The sequence below is a fragment of the Podarcis filfolensis genome (assembly GCF_964270895.1).
Source record: "Podarcis filfolensis genome assembly, chromosome: 8".
NCBI lineage: Eukaryota > Metazoa > Chordata > Lepidosauria > Squamata > Lacertidae > Podarcis > Podarcis filfolensis.
In genome coordinates, this window is record NC_139611.1 from 75,551,830 (window position 1) to 75,569,298 (window position 17,469).

Here is a 17,469-nt window from a genome sequence, read left to right on the forward strand (position 1 = left end):
CCCCCTCATCTCTGTTCTCCATTAGTAGAAAGAGCTGAGCAGTCTCCTTGCTATTTTGGGATGGGGCAGCCAGGGGAGGATGTCACGCTGAGTTCACAGCATCTCTCTGTGAGGCGCAACTGTTGGGTAGCTAGGAGCTTTCTTCTCAGGACATGAAAAAGGAAGTAGCTACGGAGCAGCTTCCTGGATGGTGAAGGTTTCACAGAGTGAGATGGAGCAACCAGACTTCCTTTTTCTCTACCTGGAAAGTTTGCGGAACCACAGAAAAAGATAGCAAAAATATGTTGGTATTGCATGAGCAGGGTACGAGAGGTAACCTTCCAGAAAAAAACCCAACCCTCAGTCTTGGGATCAAGTTACAGGTAGGTAGCCATGTTGGTCTGCCGTAGTCGAAACAAAATAAAAAAAAATCCTTCCAGTAGCACCTTAGAGACCAACTAAGTTTGTTATTGGTAGGAGCTATCTGAAGAAGTGTGCATGCACATGAAAGCTCATACCAATAACAAACTTAGTTGGTCTCTAAGGTGCTACTGGAAGGATTTTTTTTTTAATCTTTGGATCAAGCTTTGCATGCACACCAGTCTGGGGTAATTCAAGCCAATGCTTGACCCTATGACCTGTTTTCCAGGCCAACAAAAGCCCTGTCCAATGAGAGTATTCCTGAGGACAAGCAGAGTGACTTTCTGTCTTCGCTGGCTGGCTCCAACCTGCCCCATCACTTCTGTGATGAGGGGCAAAGGATCTGCAGGTGAACTTAAACCCAGAGGGCTTCTTGCTTAGGTGTTTCATTTCCTACTGAGCTTTAGCTCTCCTGGAGCACTGTGAGCCTAGAAGTGTGTATGAGAAAGAGCAATGCATGCTGGGAATCTTCTCTCAGCAGGGCTGCCCTAGAGCAGGGCATGCTGGGAATTATCTTACTTAGCTCTGGCAGAGCAATACATTTTGGGTTCTCTCTCTGTACAAGTTCCAATGATCAGGCAGCCATTGCCACTGCCTTCCGGTGAGGTGGAGCCATTTACAAATATTACCTGCTGCTGCCAAGCACCAGCAGTTTTGACCCCATTTTACTGTCCCGCTCTTTCCCCCTGCCAAGATGCACAGGCTGATGCTGTTTGGATGCCCACCAAATGAGACATCTCGTTTCTTCTTGAGTGTCTCTCTAAAGACCTGAGAGAACTTTCAGAGAGCGCCACCACCTCCTTCCTTCCACATCATTGGAGGTTGTTTTGAATTTCCAGGTCTGGTATTTATTGTCTATTCTGACTGGTAGCAGTCCCACACGGTCTCAGAAAGAGAAGGGTCTTTTCCAACAGCTACTGTCTGATCCCTCCAACTGAAGGCAGAGCTGTCCTTAGGCAGAGGGAGGTGGCTGCCTCAGGTGGCAACTGTAAAGGGGCTGGGCAACAGAAGCAAAGCCTTGAAGGAGAGGGCTTTCACTCGGTCTGCCCAGCAACCGTCTAAACTAGCCTGTCGCCTTCAGGCACAAGGAAGGATGCTTCCTCATTGCCAGTATTGAAGAAATATTTAACTGTCAGTCGAGCCAGTTTCTGTACGTGAAAGTTGTTGTGCCCTTTCCTCGGGCAACTAAATGTCTTGGGCTAGCCCTTTGGAGATTTTATCTCCACGGTTTTAAAAGGCACATGCTCCCCACCCCTTTGTAGTTTGATGCTTTGCTCTGGATCATGAACAATAGGTTAAAAGGTAAGTAAAGGACCCCAGTCAAAAGCAACCATGGGGTTGTGGCGCTCATTTTGCTTTCAGGCCGAGAGAGCCGGCGTTTGTCCACAGACAGCTTTCTGTGTCACTTGGCCAGCATGACTAAGCCACTTCTGGTGCAATGGGACACCGTGACGGAAGCAAGAGCCCACGGAACGCCGTTTAGCTTTCCGTCACAGAGGTACCTATTTATCTACTTGCACTGGCATGCTTTCGAAGGTTGCAGGAGCTGGGACAGAGCAATGGGAGCTCACCCTGTCATGGGGATTCAAACCGCCAACCTTCCGATCGGCAAGCCCAAGAGGCTCAGTGGTTTAGACCACAGTGCCACCCACATCCTCATGAACAATACAATCAAGGTGAATCACATATTCATGGCAAGTCTGCCTGTCAGTCACAGACACATGCAAACACATGCCATTCTGCTCCAGCTCCAAAAGTTGGCATTTCATGGGAATGCTGGGGTGGGGGACCTCTGAGTAATCTTGTTTTAATTTGCTTGTGACAAAACATCCTAAAAGTAAACAGCTGCAGTTTTTTTGGCATCAGCCCTCTATGCAATGACACTTTCTTATAAACAGTGAGAGACCCTAGGAAAGCTTTCTCTTGTGCACTAGCTGTCTTCCCCCTTCCCTTCCATAACAGCTGGAGGGGGCTCTGGACTTTGCTCAGGCAGCTGCACCAAAGCTTTCCTAGCTTTAAATATCACCCTTATTTGTCATTGCATTTATATCCCACCAGGAGCTCAAAGTCGCATGCAGAGTTCTCCCTCCCCACTCTTTTTTTCCCTTCACAACAACCCTGTGAGGTAGATTAGGCTGAGAGACTAGCTCCATGAGGGTAATAGGACTCTCCTTATGACTCTCAGCACACTTAACAAATTACAGCTCCCAGAATTCTCTGGGGGAAACCCTGGCTGCTTAAAAGTGGTATCATAGTGCTTTATATGGATTGTGTGAATATGGCCTTAGACAATCTCCATTACCGTTTACTCCAGCTCCAGTGTGTTGCTGATTGTAATAATAAAATTTAAGGTCTTATATATATAATAAATGTTCATAAATGTACCAACCAAGCACGTACATAGATCAGCACAGGAAGACCGACCTGAAACCATTTTGACTCCCAAACTGACCAAATGTTTTCTCTGCAAGGAGGGAGGGGGTCAGGGAGCCTTCCCATTGTCTCAGGAATTGGGAAATCACTATCTCAAAGGAATGGGCAGACTACCAGGAAAGGGAATCAGATAAGGCATTATCAGATAACCTGACAGACAGGAAAAACAACAACATTCAAATGTCTGTTGTAGACCACCTTTTCTTTGATGTAGGTATGGTGTTTGTGGGGGGTGGTCTTGGGTTACACTTGGGTTACACCCCTTCTGTGATGTACGTATGATGTATGGAGGGGTGGTCTTGAGCTCCAGGGCCGGGAATTTAAAATGTCTATATAAGGGCAGGCACACCTTTGTTCTGGGTCCTCCTCCTTTCCTGCGTATGAGGGGAGCACCCTGTTGCAACAGATCAATAAAGATCAAACTTACTAGCTGCTTTGCTTCTCAATATTCTCTGGTTGGCCTTTGTTATTTTCTCCGACTGTTGGAGAACCTACAAAGGGCTCTTGTGTCCCCCATAAGGGAATAAGGGCAGATTTTTGTTTATAACACTGGTGATGATGTCTGAACACACATGGCATTGACCCCAACCCATGTGCATCCTGCAGTTTGCTTGGAAATACCCTATATCACAGAATCATTGTGTTGGAAGGGACCCTGAGGATCATCTAAGTCTAACCCCCTGCAATTCCAGAATATGCAGTTGTCGCATACGGATGATCCAACCTGCAACCTTGGCATTATAAGCACCATGCTCTAACCAGCTGAGCTATCCAGGCTGACTCGTGTCTGATGTGTTTTCCCTCACACCAGCTTCCATCTGATTTGAAAATGTCAGCCACAGTTAAGCTAAGGTGTGAACATTTGAAACAGCCAATGAACAATGAAACAGCCGAGGACAACTTCAATGAAGGAAGTTCAGCTCAACAAAACAAATTAGGTAATGCACAGCGAGTGAAGACATACTTGACTTTCTCTCCGGTGCATATAGCAACATTAAAAATAGAAACTCAAAATGCAGTGGGGGGAAACAGAGAGTTATGTTTTAAGTTACAAATGTGTGCATAGCCTCAGACTGCAAGCAGACCTCATAACTCTAACATGCAGCCTAATCTTCAGCTATTACAGCAACAGGAAAGAGGAGCTGCTATCTAGTTTGACTGCCTATTCAATTTAGCTGCATTATCAGTCAAACTAGATAGCGGCTTCGGTTTCCTGTGAGAGCTGTCAAAAGGAGGTTTGTTTTTTTAGGGTCGTCCTTATCTGTGTTGCATTACATCTGACAGTTTATACCTGTAAATCTGTAATGCTTGAAACGACTATGTGTTTGTGACACACTCCTTGAAATTAATTTTAAAATTGAAATGTTAAAATGTTAAAATAAAAATAATAAGCAGAGAGCCCGAGTCCGCTGTCTCCAATGCATTCATTATGTAATGGAACAGCAGCATCACCTCTTCCATAAAGTATCCCTAACAGTGGCTAAGGCTGAACAACCTCCGAAAGGACGAAGGGGCTGCTGGATCAATGGAACATACCAAACATTACTAACACAGAGACACTCCTGTCCTGGTTGTTCATTTGGTGTATGTTGCATTTGTTGAATCTACAACTGCCGCTCTGTGTTGGCACCATAGTTTTAGTAAAATTACCATTTTTTTTGGCCCCATCTGCCCAACACACTGAAAACAGTGTCATACTACTTTAAAGAGTCATAGCTTCTCCCCAAAGAATCCTGGGAACTATAATTTATTCTGGATAGTAGTAGTAGTATAATTATAATTAGTGGTATTATTATTATTATTATTATTAATTACTTATACCGCACCCATCTCGCTGGGCCTCCCCAGCCACATTGGGCAGCCCCTGACAGAATATTAAAAACACAATAAAACATCAAAAATTAAAAACTTCCCGAAACGGCTGCCTTCAGATGTCTTCTAAAAGTCAGATAGTTGTTTATTTCCTTGACATCCGAAGGGAGGGTGTTCCACAAGGTGAACACCACCACTGAGAAGGCCCTCTGTCTGGTGCCCTGTAGCTTCACTTCTTGCAGGGAGGAAACTGCCATAAGGCCCTCAGAGCTGGACCTCAGTGTCCAGGCTGAACGATGGGGGTGGAGACTCTCCTTCAGATATACTGGTGTTGAGAGTCGCTAGGAAGCTCCTATTCAGAAAGCTGCAACCCCCAACGTTTTCCAGGGAACTGTTAAACTTCTTCTGAGAACTGTAGCTCTGTGAGGGGAATAAGGTCTCCTAACATCTGTCAGCACCCTTAAGAAACTCCAGGACCCAGAATTCTTTGAGGGAAGCTAGGACTTTTTTAGAATGATGCTGCTTTTAGTGTATAGTGCAGAGGGGGGGGGGTTGTACTATTTCTTTCAGACAGCTTTGCCTCCTTGGAGGCCTGATTGTCATAGAATCGTAGAGTTGGAAGGAACCCCAAGGGTCATCTAGTCCAACCCCCCTGCAACTCAGGAGTTTCCTTACAGGATATGTGCAATGCAGACACATTCAGCAACATTTGCTATGTGGCTGGGTGCTTATGGGGAGGGGTGAGCTAAAATGAAACGTGCAAGAATTGTCTCTGTATGTGTGATATCTGGAGGGTCGGACCTTTCCCAGCCTCATAACTAAGAGCAGAATACAGAACCAATTACAGAATAAATCAGGCAAATGTGCTTTCATTCAAGTTGCAGAATCCAGCTTTTCCTTGTTGCAGAAGAAAAAAAAATACGGACTAAATCAGGTTGCGGAATTTAGCTGTTTCTCATAGCAGAACTTGGCTGAACTTTTGCAAAGAGTGCACATCCAGCCCTGCCCACTGTCGACTCTGCAAACCCGCTCTCTACTACAAAAGGAACAGCTCACTCCTGAGAGAAAGAATTCCTCTTCAAGACAAGCATCGGGTGAAATCTCTGACTCCCATGAATCATTACACCCTGCAGCTTTAGGAGAGCAATTGGATTTTTTTCTTTCTTTTTATGGATGCCTCGCCTTGCTTCCACAGAACTCTTCGTTAGAGGGGTTCCTGCCTTTCCTGGTGCCTCAATTGGCCGCTGTTATCTCGGTCTACAAGCAGAGCTTCCCAAACACACACCAGCCTCTGTGTTCCCCCCTCTTCCACGCAAAATGAAGTAAACATATCACCGAGTTCCCCTTTTCATCAGGAGCTAATCTTTGTGTTGGCCAGAGACCAAGGTCTTAGCCCAGCAAGGAAGACAAGCAGCAACCAAGAAGTCTGCAGTTTCATGCACAAGGACACCAACGAAGGACCATAGAAGACCAGAGTCCTACAACCTCTGACAGGTAAGAGTTGGGTCCAAGATGCTTCATCTCCTTGGACATTGTCCTTACATTTTCAAATCAGATGGAAGCTAGTGTGGGGGAAAACACATCACAATGGTCTTTCTCGTCTCTGCGGCTGTTCCAGTTGCTTTGGTCTTTTGAAGCAAGGTAAATGTGCCTTTATCGTCCATCTGGCGAGATTGTTTCTTCCCTGCATAGATTGCACCTCTGTTGCGGTCTGTGGCCACCAACATTGTGCTCTGTCTGCATTGTGGTTTGCATCGCAATGTGTGTCATAATGGCATCCCAATGTGATTTAGGTGTGTGGCCTCAGCGGTGTGCTTAGGATGGAGTGTTTGCCTCTCACTTTCCCTGTATGTGGTTCATACCTTCGTGTAGAGAAAGCTCAGCTGAGTGGAGGCAGCAACAAGGTCCCGGGTTCCAATCCTGTCATTCCCGATTAAAAACAACCTCATATGGCAGAGCTGGGAAGGATCTGTGCCAGAGACAGTGGGGAGCCATAGGCTGAATGAACACCATACATTTAAAGCACCCCACCACCAAAGAATCCTGGGAATTGTAGTGTTTGAAGGGTGCTGAGAATTCCAGCTCTGTCAGGGTTAAACTACAGCTTCCAGGGCTATTGCAGGAGGTGCTTTAAATGTACTTTAAATGTATGATGTGTATGCAGCCTAAGTCAATCAAAGCAGATGGATATTTCCCACTGTTCTAATAACAGAGGCACTCCCTTTTTCTAGGAAAATAAAGATACCATTTGGCAAAGTGAGACAGCCACTTCAGGTGGCAGATTTTTTTCCTCCACTTTTCTTCCTGAGGCCCCTCCCTCCCAGTCATTTCCCTCTGTTATCACCAGTTCTCCACATTTCCACATCAGTATGTGATTTTAAAAAAACAAAACTTGTGAAAATCCATCAGTGTTTTAGTGTGAATTTCTCTCAATAGACATTTTTCTTTTTCTTTTTTACAAAGTCATTTTGCCTACTATAATAGATTTTGGTATTTGGTGTTCACTAATCTCTGCATTTGCACACACACCCTTATCCTAGCGTATGCATTGCTGTACGCATTACTTGCCTGAAAAACTGCATTGCAAAATTCAGATAAATTTCAAAGGATGGTAGTGTTTGGGTTTGTATGTTGTTTATGAAAATGCAGATTAGGCAGGCTCATCTTGAAATGTGAGCTGGATTGGTTTTCTGGGTGAGGACGTAAATTCAGTTCACATTTACAGGCAAATTGTATCAAATTTGCACATTGTGAAACAATATGAAAAACAAAATGCAGCTCTCCTTCTAGATATGCACTTATATGAATTTTGCAATGCAGTTTTTCAGCCAAGTAATGTGTACAGAAATTACCCGCTCTAGATCGCACAGCTAATTCTCCCCTGGTCTCCTCACTGGCCCAAATAGGACTAATTTAGCCAGCTAGCCCTGGTGATCATCTAATGTTTATTGGATGGATTTTCCCCCTAAATTGATTTTTGAATTCTGAATTTATTGTTATTCACGTTTTATACTGTATTTTATGCTGTTTTTTGTTGCATCAATTAAGTGTTTTAAATTTGTTGTTAGCCACCCTGAGCCCGGTTTTCTGAACTGGGAAGGGCAGGGTATAAATAAAAATTATTATTAATTATTATTATTATTATTATTATTATTATTATTATTATTATTGCATGCAGTCCCTGGGAAATGCAGAAGCCCTTCAGATGATGGAGGGCTGTGGGCAGGGGAGGGGAGACCTTCCTGCTTCTTGCCATGATTTGTTCCTGCTCCTCAAAGTTCCTACCTAATGCAGAGAGGGGTTGAGGAATTGGCAAGTGGGGGGGGGGCAATTTGGAGAAATGAATCTGAGGCGTGGGCTGCATTTTGATTGGCTTTCATAGCTTGACAGGCAGGCTTGAATCTGTGAAGAGTTCACTCAGCATTCGTTTGCAAGGATAATTATTTCTTTCTGCTTCTCTCTTCTTTTTTATCATTTTTAAAAATAATAATAAAAATATTTTTAAAAACTCTCTTTCTCAAGTCACCTATAGCAGGGGCAGCTAATCTGTGGCCCTGCAGATGTTGCTGGGGCACAAGTCCTCTCCTTTCGAGGTTCACATACCTGCCTCAGGAACACCTGACTTCCTATTTCTCTCTCTTTTCAAAGGTTCCATCATGGACGTCAATGCCACTGCCCTGTGGCCTACCAGTGTCTCCTTGCAGCTGCCTTCCAAAGCTAGAAGCGAAGAGAGCAAAATAATGGACGCGATCCAGATCTTCTTCTACAGCGTGGTTTTCCTGCTTGGCTCCCTCGGCAACGGGACCGTGATCTGGATCACAGCGCGCCAGGTCTTACGTACTGTCAATTGTGTTTGGTTCTTCCACCTTGCCTTGGCCGACTTCCTGTTCTCAGTCAGCCGGATAGTGCCGCTGCTGAAGAACGCCTTCTACGAGGGGTGGCCCTTTGGGAGCTTCCTGTGCCAAGCCAACAGCTTCATCAAGTACCTCAACATGTTCTGCAGCGTCTTCCTCCTGGCTGCTATCAGCTTGGACCGAGCCGTTTCCGTGTCCTACCCGGTGTGGTTCAAAAACCACCGGGGCCCCCGCATGGCGTGGCTGGCTGCTGCTGGGGCCTGGTTTGTGGCTACTGCCGCAAGCCTCCCTTTCTATCTTTACCGAAGAGTGGTAGCAGAGAAAGGTAGCACCAAGTGTTCGCTTGCCCTGGGGGACCAGGTTTCAGTGAAGTGGGCCTTGTATCTTCTGAGGTTGATCTGTGGGTTCCTGGCTCCCTTTGCCATCATTGTAGTCTGCTACGGGATCATCACGGTGAAATTGAGGAAGCGACAGACCACCTTTCGCTCCAACAAACCCTTCAAGGTCATCTTGGCTATTGTGGTCACCTTCTTTCTCTGCTGGGCACCGTACCACATATTCCTCATCCTCAAGCTGGTGGAAGTGAAGGGTCAAGGGATGTCCATTGGCCTTCCCCTCACGTCTTCTCTGGCCTACCTCAACAGCTGTGCCAACCCCATCCTTTACTTCTTCCTGGGCCTGGACTTCCGCAGGAAGCTGAGCCGTTTCAACTTGGTTGGGGCTTTCAGGAGAACTTTGCTCGAAGAGAGCGGCTACTCCTTCAGAAGGCCTAGCAGATACCAGAAGGAAGCTGCTTCATCCGTCGCTGAGCCGGTCCAATCCATGGTGGTTGATAGAGTGTTGTGAGCAAATTCAAGGTTCTGGAGACTTGTTGGCTTGTGAGGTCCATGAGTCATCGTTTGCTGAAACAGTATTAATCCATCACATTCCTTACCAAATCAAATTTTGGACTGCCCGTTTCTGCCCCCAAATTGCGGAGTAGAATGAAACTTCACCTTGTGGTACACAGCAATGTTTTCTGAACATTTTCAACTGCGGATAGCAGGTGTGAGGTTCATGGCAGATCCATTTCTTTATCCAGGTCAGGTTTTTCATAATGCCCCGGACTAAGGACAGATAAGTCCACCCCAGGATTTATACTAGACTGACAGGGCAAGGGCAGTTCTGGAAAGAAGAATGAGAGTGCACCCTGGGGCAAGGAAGGAACTCTAGAATAAATCCCTATACCTACTAAGCTTAGTCTGAATGCTGATTCTTACAGTCTCAGGTCTCTGAACATAACTTGTGTGTGTGGTTGTTTGTGGTCTTTTGTCCTATCATTGGGTCTGAAAGCAAATGTGGAGTCACTTGAGGGACAAACAGAGTTCTGCTTTTGAGAACCAGGCTCTGGAAATGGATTGAGGAAAAGTTTCCGTAGTTCAGCTTAGCAAAGCGGGAAAACCAAGACCCTTAAAAACCTGGGGAGAATGTTTGCATGGTATTGCAGACTCCCCCCCCCTTCCCTGAGCAGTGAGACTATCCAGGGAACCAGGGCTTCCTGGGTTTAGGTGAGTCAGCATTGGAGACTTAAGGTGTCTTTGCAATAGATGCCTGCAACAACAGCCCTGCAGAATCAAAGAGTTGGAAGACCTGCTCTGGTTGACAGAAGCACGTGTGGTCTGTACCTGTGATGTACCTGTGATGGTGCAAAAATTTATTAAATACAGTCATCAAACAGGCTTCCTAATCCTGGGATTGTAGAAGTTGCTCAAAAGAGACACACCTCTCCCGAGGATTAAGCGACAGCTTTGCTCAACGTTTCCTAGTGCACAAAACAAGTTATTCATCCAGCTTCCCCAGCCCAAATAGGAGACAGGCAGTCTTAATCATGCAGGCTCTATTTCTGAGCTGTTTTGTTGTAGGTGTTGCTGTCTCAAGGAGTGCTGCTGGGTCACATCTAATCCAGCATTTTGTTCTCACAGTGGCCATCCGGATGCCTATTAAGGAAAGCCTGCAACAAGGATGCAAGGACAGTAGCCCTAGTACACCATTGTTTCACAGTGATATATAGGCAGTATAACCTGGCTGCAATATAACCACCATGTCTGATAACCTATTTGACCGTCTTAATCGCCTACTGAAGCTACCCAGCTGGTGGCTGGGTACCCACCACACCCTGTATCAGAAAATTCCATATTTTAACTAGGCGCTATATATGGAGCTTCCTTTAGTCTGTTCTGAATCTCCCAACATTCAGCTTCATTGGACAGGCCTGGGTTCAAGTCCCACAGCAATGGGTTACTGGAGAGGAAAAACTAGTCGAGTGACCAGGGTCACCTTCACACCAAGCCAGATACCACCTTAAACAGTCATGGCTTCCCCCAAAGAATTATGGGAGCTGGAAATTGTTAAGGGTGCTGAGAGTTGCTAGGAGGAACCTAATCCCCTCTCAGAATTACCAATTCTCACGCGCGGCTTAACATTCAATCCCACTTCACAGGGAACTCTGGGGACTGAAGTTCTGTGAGAAGAGACTCGGGGACCTTAACTACAGCTCCCATAATGCTTTGGGGAGTTCATTAACTGCTTAAGGTGGTATCATAGTGCTTTAACTTGGTGTGAATGCAGCCTAGGACTAAACCAGGCATAGGCAAACTCGGCCCTCCCCATGTTTTGGGACTAGAGTTTCCATCATCCCTGACCACTGGTCCTGCTAGCTAGGGATCATGGGAGTTGTAGGCCAAAAACATCTGGAGGGCCAGAGTTTGCCTATGCCTGGACTAAACCATCCCCATTTCTCGGCACTATATGTAGGTGGTGATATTGTATGTGCTGGGTATATGCATTTCACTGAATATTCTTCAGAGGTGGACGAAAATTCTTCGACAGGTCAGGGAAAAGACAATTTTCGCCTCCCCCATCTTTCAGAATGTTGAAGGAAGCTGTTTTGCTGGCTCATATTGGGGGATGAAGGGAGTTGTGATCGAAGAGAGGGCAGGAAGGAAAAGGGGCAAAGTCTGTTGAGCAAAAGCAAATTGCCTATAAACGAGGCTGTTTGGGGTCAGTTAAAGATGTGACTGAGCCAAAGGGGGTTTGCAGGTCCTCTGTGCAGTGCAATGCAAGGGCCAACAATCAGCTGTTTGTCAGGGCTTGCGACACGCTATCTGTGGACCTTGCAAACAGTGACGATCAGCTGATTGCTGAGGCTTGCACAGTGACATGTGGCGTTTCACAAGCTGCAGCATCATCCGCATGGGCAGGAAAAAGGCATCACTCAGACATCTGGCAATTGACAGGTATGAGAGGAGCCATGGGACACTCACAGGAATGTGGGAAGCTATCTTATAAACTGCTTTTAGGCTCTTTTCCAAGAGGCGTACTACTTTTATGAAATAAATAAATACTGAATGAGGCTGTGGGTCCATCCAGCTCAGTACTGCTGCCACTCACAACACTTAGGTAGGAGTTTCTCCCACTCCTACCTGGAGATTGGACCTTGTACATGCAAAGTTGATGCTCTGCCACTGAGCTACGCTCCTTCCTCAGCTGCTGCTGCTCCTTCTACTTGTCACTGTGCTTGGAGAAAGCAGCTGACCAGGCACCAGAAAAGACTGAAGAGGAGCAAAACTAGCAGCCCACTGTTGGGGAGTGGGCCTGGGCAGGTGTCTCATGATTCCAAGCCCTGATGACATCAACCTTGATATCAGTCACTTGTGCACGGCAGATACGTAGTCATGGGAACAACTGGATATTCCATATAAAGTAAAGGTAAAGGGACCCCTGACCATTAGGTCCAGTCGTGACCGACTCTTGGGTTGCGGCGCTCATCTCGCTTTATTGGCCGGGGGAGCCAGCGTACAGCTTCCGGGTCATGTAGCCAGCATGACTAAGCCGCTTATGGCGAACCAGAGCAGCGCACGGAAACGCCGTTTACCTTCCCGCCGGAGTGGTACCTATTTATCTACTTGCACTTTGACGTGCTTTTGAACTGCTAGGTTGGCAGGAGCAGGGACCGAGCAACGGGAGCTCACCCTGTTGCAGGGATTCGAACCGCCCACCTTCTGATTGGCAAGTCCTAGGCTCTGTGCCACGGTGCCACAGTGCCACGTGGGTACCAAAATAGGCTCTGGCTAGTGCCTGGTGTACTTCCAGGCAGGTGCAGGAGAAGAGCAGGATTCGACACAGAGAAGTTTGCAGGGGGAAGGAGGCTGGGCAACTTAATTATCACAAGTGAAACCTTCTTATTGCAGGAGGGAATAACTTGAGTGACATTCAGATCTGTTTCCACTTTAAAGGTTGACATAATAAATAGCCCACAGTTTTATACATGGTTGCCCCTTTAAGCAGTGTCCCAGGTATTCCAACAAAAGAAAGAAAGACCGAAGCACACAATAAATACTAGGAGGTGTATACAGCGTGGGCAAGATGCCTTGCTTTTCCGCATAGGGGGTGCAGCAGAGTTTTACCCCCCAAACACACATATTAAGAACCTCTTCCACAATCCAGTCAAACCCACGTGAATGCAGTGTGACAAAAACACTACTGGGTAGGGGTGGAAATGCCACATGGTTGAGCGAGTCTAAACAAGTAGCAATGATGGAAATAAGATGTACTCCTAAGGGTTCCAACCAGGACCAAATCTCAGCTGGTTGGGGCTAGTGCAAGCCCTGACTTCTACAAAACCAGCAGGAGTCTACTTGTGACTCATGGAACGTCCAGCCAACTCATAAAATCCACATGAAGTCCAGATGATTTGCTTTGTTCGGCAGGAGCTACAAGTTCCAGAGAAGTTGGTTTTTATCCTTCGGAATGGAAGTCACTTTTATTTATAGAAGAGTTTCCATCTGCCAAGACATCGCCCTAAGTCTTTTCTGATAGAGGGGATACTCAAAACTCTCTTTGGAGCTGGTCCATTAAAAAACAAACATCAGTATTCAGGCAATTAGTATGAACAAAACAGGCACGGCCAACCATTCTTATTGACTGATTATCCTGTTATAAGGTACTTGGATTCCACCCTGTTGTTCCAAAGATCAGACAGGCTGCACAGCCTTCTGACTGAACATGAAAACACTTGGCCTCTCCTGTCTTGCCATCAGTCTCTGTACTGGGGAGGAGCCATATTTTACAGCAGAGGAGTCCTCCTTGGAAAGAAGTGCCAGGCCCCATAGTCAAGCATGGGGAGCCACGTGTCCACAGCAATCAAGGCCCATCAGTAGCGAACATTTTCCTCTGCCGCTGTGACAATCGCATCCATCCAGATACGCATCGCCTCCGGGCTGGGCGCCACCATGCAGAAAAGGCGGTCATAAGTCTTGACACAGAAGGTCATCTTGGGGCTGGGGCTCTGGCGGAGAGGAGAGTCGAAAGAACAATGGAAACACAAAACTTTCTCATGATGCGCTTTTTAGAAATCCAACCCTTCCTCCTCCAAGGACCTCGCGGCAGGGCACGTGGTGCTCTTTCAACACCTCCCCCCCCCACTTTCATTTTATCCTCATTGCCATTTTGTGGGGGGGCTCAATTACAGGAGAGCAGCTTTGCAAAGCCACCACATCTCAGTGGTTAGAGCAGGTGCTTTGCACAAACCCAATTTCTGTAGACTCCATGAAAAAAAATGGATCTAATATATTTGCATTTGTTAATATCATCCACTCTTTAAGCCATATTATGCATGCTGCTTCATAATACAATTTGAGGTCTGGTAGTGCAAACCTTTCTCTTTCTTTTATTTCCGTTGGCAGTTTGTACTTTATCCTCGGTTTTTTGCCCTGCCGTAGAAATCTTGCCAAATCTCTCTGCCATTCTTTAAAGCAATTTAGTCCACTTATTACTGGGATTGTTTGAAAAAGAAACAACATTTTCGGTAGCACAGTCATCTTTACTGTAGCTATCCTTCCCCATAATGATAAATTTAGCCTACTCCCGATTACACTGGGGTAGCTAAGGGGCAGAGAACTGAAAGTGGCTCACCTAGCCTCTCTTATTTCACCCCGGGATTCTCCCTAGGTCACCCTCACCCCCATTTGCCCTGCTTCACACTGTCCTTGGGTGGTTTTTGCTTAGCTAGAATGTGTCCATTTGTTTGGTTATTTGTTTATTATCCTGCCCAAAGGAACCTAGGGTGGCAAAGAACAACTCTTCCCAGTTTACAAACCTTCACCCCCAGAGCTACACTCCTCAATGACCCCTGCTCCGTGACTTCCTGACATGCTTTTGGCTGCCATTTGCCTGAATAGAGAGAGCCACCGGCCATTTGCTTGAATGGAGAGAGGCCACCGGCTACTGTAAGCAAAGGTTAAGGGTCACACCTGTGGCTCCACCCACTTTTGCCCCCCTGGTCCTGCCCAACGCTGGCATATGGGCCCCAGAATTTTGCCCGTGATGGAACTTAGTAACATAAGAACCTATAGCCCACATGGTCCGGCATCCTGTTCTCACAGGGGCCGGCCAGATTCCCCCAAGCACAAAAACACTCTCCCCTCCTGCTGTTTCCAGAAGTGTTACTGCCTCCAAATGGCTAGTAAAGCCATCGATAGCCGTCTCTTCCACGAATTTGTCTAATCCCCTTTTAAAGCCATCGGAGCTGGTGGCTATCGCTGCTTCCTGTGGCAACTAGTTCCAACTATGCTCTGCATCAGGGGATTTCACGGCGAAGAGAGTTTTAAGGGGGGGGTCTGTGCTTTTTGGTACCTTGAAAGCACTGCGGAGATGGTCGTAGTACACCTCTTCGATGGCCTGGAAGTAAATGACGCCTTTAAGCTTGGTCTCCTCTTTGTCTGCAACGAGAAAGAAGCAGAGGGAGACATTAGGAAGCTGAGAGCGGCAGGGAAAATACCAAACAGAGGACAGGCATGAATTTCTAGGGCACATCACATTGACCCCTCCACAACACAAGCATAGAGGCATTCTCTAAGGGAATCTCGGACATTCCAGGATTGGGTGCCAGCTGCAATTCCTTAGGGAAAATAGTACTGGGTTGCAGACTGCAAAACTTTAATTTCTTCATTTTTATTTTTTTATTTTAAAGAGAGAGTTTCTAGTCCTTACAGATGTGAAACAAGTGAATGGCTATGGCTTAAGAGAGGAAGCCTGGTGGAATTCAAGAGCCTGAGAGGGAGATGAATATGCTTTCCAGTATATTTCATTTTTGTTAGCAACTTGCTTTCCCCATGGATGATGATGATGATTTTCATTTTTTATGCTTATATGCAAATTCTCACATGCAAATAAGAAATATGCAAACAGACTTGATTTGTATGTTCTACACATACCAGCGGTTTGAGCTTCAATCGGCATGGGGAGATTTAATGCTGTGTACAGACTTTCGGGATCAAAGGAAGGTGCTTTGTTGCAATAAATGGATGCTTCTGCCACACACACACACACACGCACACACACGCAACACAAATTGTGCAGGATCTGGATCAGTGCTGTGGCAGAGTCAAAGGGATAAAGCCCACCCCAAGGTCCTGATCCAGATTGGAGCCATGCACTGTCAATTTCTGAAAGAAGAAAAGGCTGCTCATATGATTAACACCACATGCAGTTTGGCTCTAAGTCTGCCCATTGAGCCTAAAACTTTCTGCCCTGGATGGCAACAGCTCTCTTTCCTGTTTCTGCTGCCTGAGACCCCTTTGACTGGAGATGCAAGGGAGGAATTAAAACAGGGACCTTCTACAGGCAGAGCAACTGTACTCCAACAGTACATAGCTTTCAGAACTGGGGGAGGCAAGAGCCATCCCAAGCAGCAGGTTCCGATAACAGGTGAGCACCCAAGTAGCTAATCGGGGGATAAGCAGGCTCACCCTACTGTAATCAAAACCCCAAATTACCCCATCCTCTAAAAGGTGCCAGTCTTTTAAATCTCAGCAACAAACCTATGATTACATGAAACATACTCAGTAAACACACAAGACGTAACCGGCTGTACTTTTGAATAAATAAGGTATTCTGTTCATTGTATCAAATTGTAGATTTCAACGGAAGTTTCATAAAGTTCAACAAAAAAAGCAGAAGACCCAGTGGATCAGTTCATTCTCTAGTCTGTTCATGCATAAGGTCCATACAGGCATAAGTGTCTATTGCACCTGTCTGTTCATAGAGTCCAATAATCCACATGAAGGGTAATATTACAGGATAGTGGATCTTATAGCATAGTAGTGGTTACATATGAGCTTGTTCTTCTGATGGATGGCGAAACAACACTAATATTCCGGAAAGCCTTGCCTTAGACTCTGTGAAAGGATTCTGTGGAACTGTAACAAAAGCTCTTCTGCTTTTGAACTTTATGAGACTTCCGTTGAAATCTACAATTTGATACCTTATTCATTCAAAAGTACAGCTGGTTACATCTTGTGTGTTTATTGAGTCTTTTAAACCTCTGCATGCAAATGAAATAAAGGTAAAGGGAGCCCTGATCGTTAGGTCCAGTCGCGGACGACTCTGGGGTTGCGCGCTCATCTCGCTCTATAGGCCGAGGGAGCCGGCATTTGTCTGGGTCATGTGGCCAGCATGACTAAGCCGCTTCTGGCAAACCAGAGCAGCCACGGAAACGCTTTTTACCTTCCCTCCGGAGCGGTACCTATTTATCTACTTGCACTTTGACGTGCTTTCAAACTGCTAGGTTGGCAGAGCTGGGACCGAGCAACGGGAGCTCACCCTGTTGCAGGGATTCAAACCGCCGACCTTCCGATCGGCAAGCCCTAGGCTTTAGACCACAGCGCCACCCGCGTCCCATTGCAAATGAAATAAATACATCCAATTTTTTTTTTTAGCTTTTCATTTCTCCAGAGAACATTTATTTCAAGTTGGACAGCTCCGTAAATGCAACATAAGACAGGGTCATGGGTTCAAGGCCCACACTGGGAAAAGATTCCTGTATTGCAGGGGGTCAGACTAGATGAATCCTCATGGCCCCTTCAATTCTCTACAATTCTGACTCTATGGACATTTTTGCATGCACTTCATGCATGTTTGGGAGTTTTGCTCC

At 46.2% G+C, this 17,469-nt stretch overlaps 2 protein-coding genes across 9 annotated transcripts in view; one reads left to right on the forward strand and one right to left on the reverse strand.

Annotated features, from left to right (window-relative positions):
• The first annotated feature begins 5,586 nt into the window (after positions 1-5,586).
• Positions 5,587-9,732, forward strand: LOC310768866 (chemerin-like receptor 1). Its single transcript, XM_083627746.1, has 2 exons — positions 5,587-6,138; positions 8,293-9,732. The coding sequence occupies exon 2, from the start codon at positions 8,301-8,303 to the stop codon at positions 9,342-9,344; it is 1,044 nt and encodes a 347-aa protein (XP_083483872.1). The 5' UTR covers positions 5,587-6,138; positions 8,293-8,300; the 3' UTR covers positions 9,345-9,732.
• A 3,016-nt stretch (positions 9,733-12,748) lies between these two features.
• The window catches only part of PHLDB3 (pleckstrin homology like domain family B member 3), a 37,708-nt gene continuing 32,987 nt past the window's right edge, over positions 12,749-17,469 (reverse strand). For all 8 annotated transcript variants that reach the window (XM_083627265.1, XM_083627267.1, XM_083627269.1 and 5 more), the window contains 2 exons: positions 15,171-15,256; positions 12,749-13,824 (listed from right to left, as the gene is read on the reverse strand). In XM_083627265.1, coding sequence (XP_083483391.1) covers positions 13,690-13,824; positions 15,171-15,256 — 221 coding nt within the window. In that variant the 3' untranslated portion in view covers positions 12,749-13,689. The remainder of the gene's footprint in view (positions 13,825-15,170; positions 15,257-17,469) is intronic.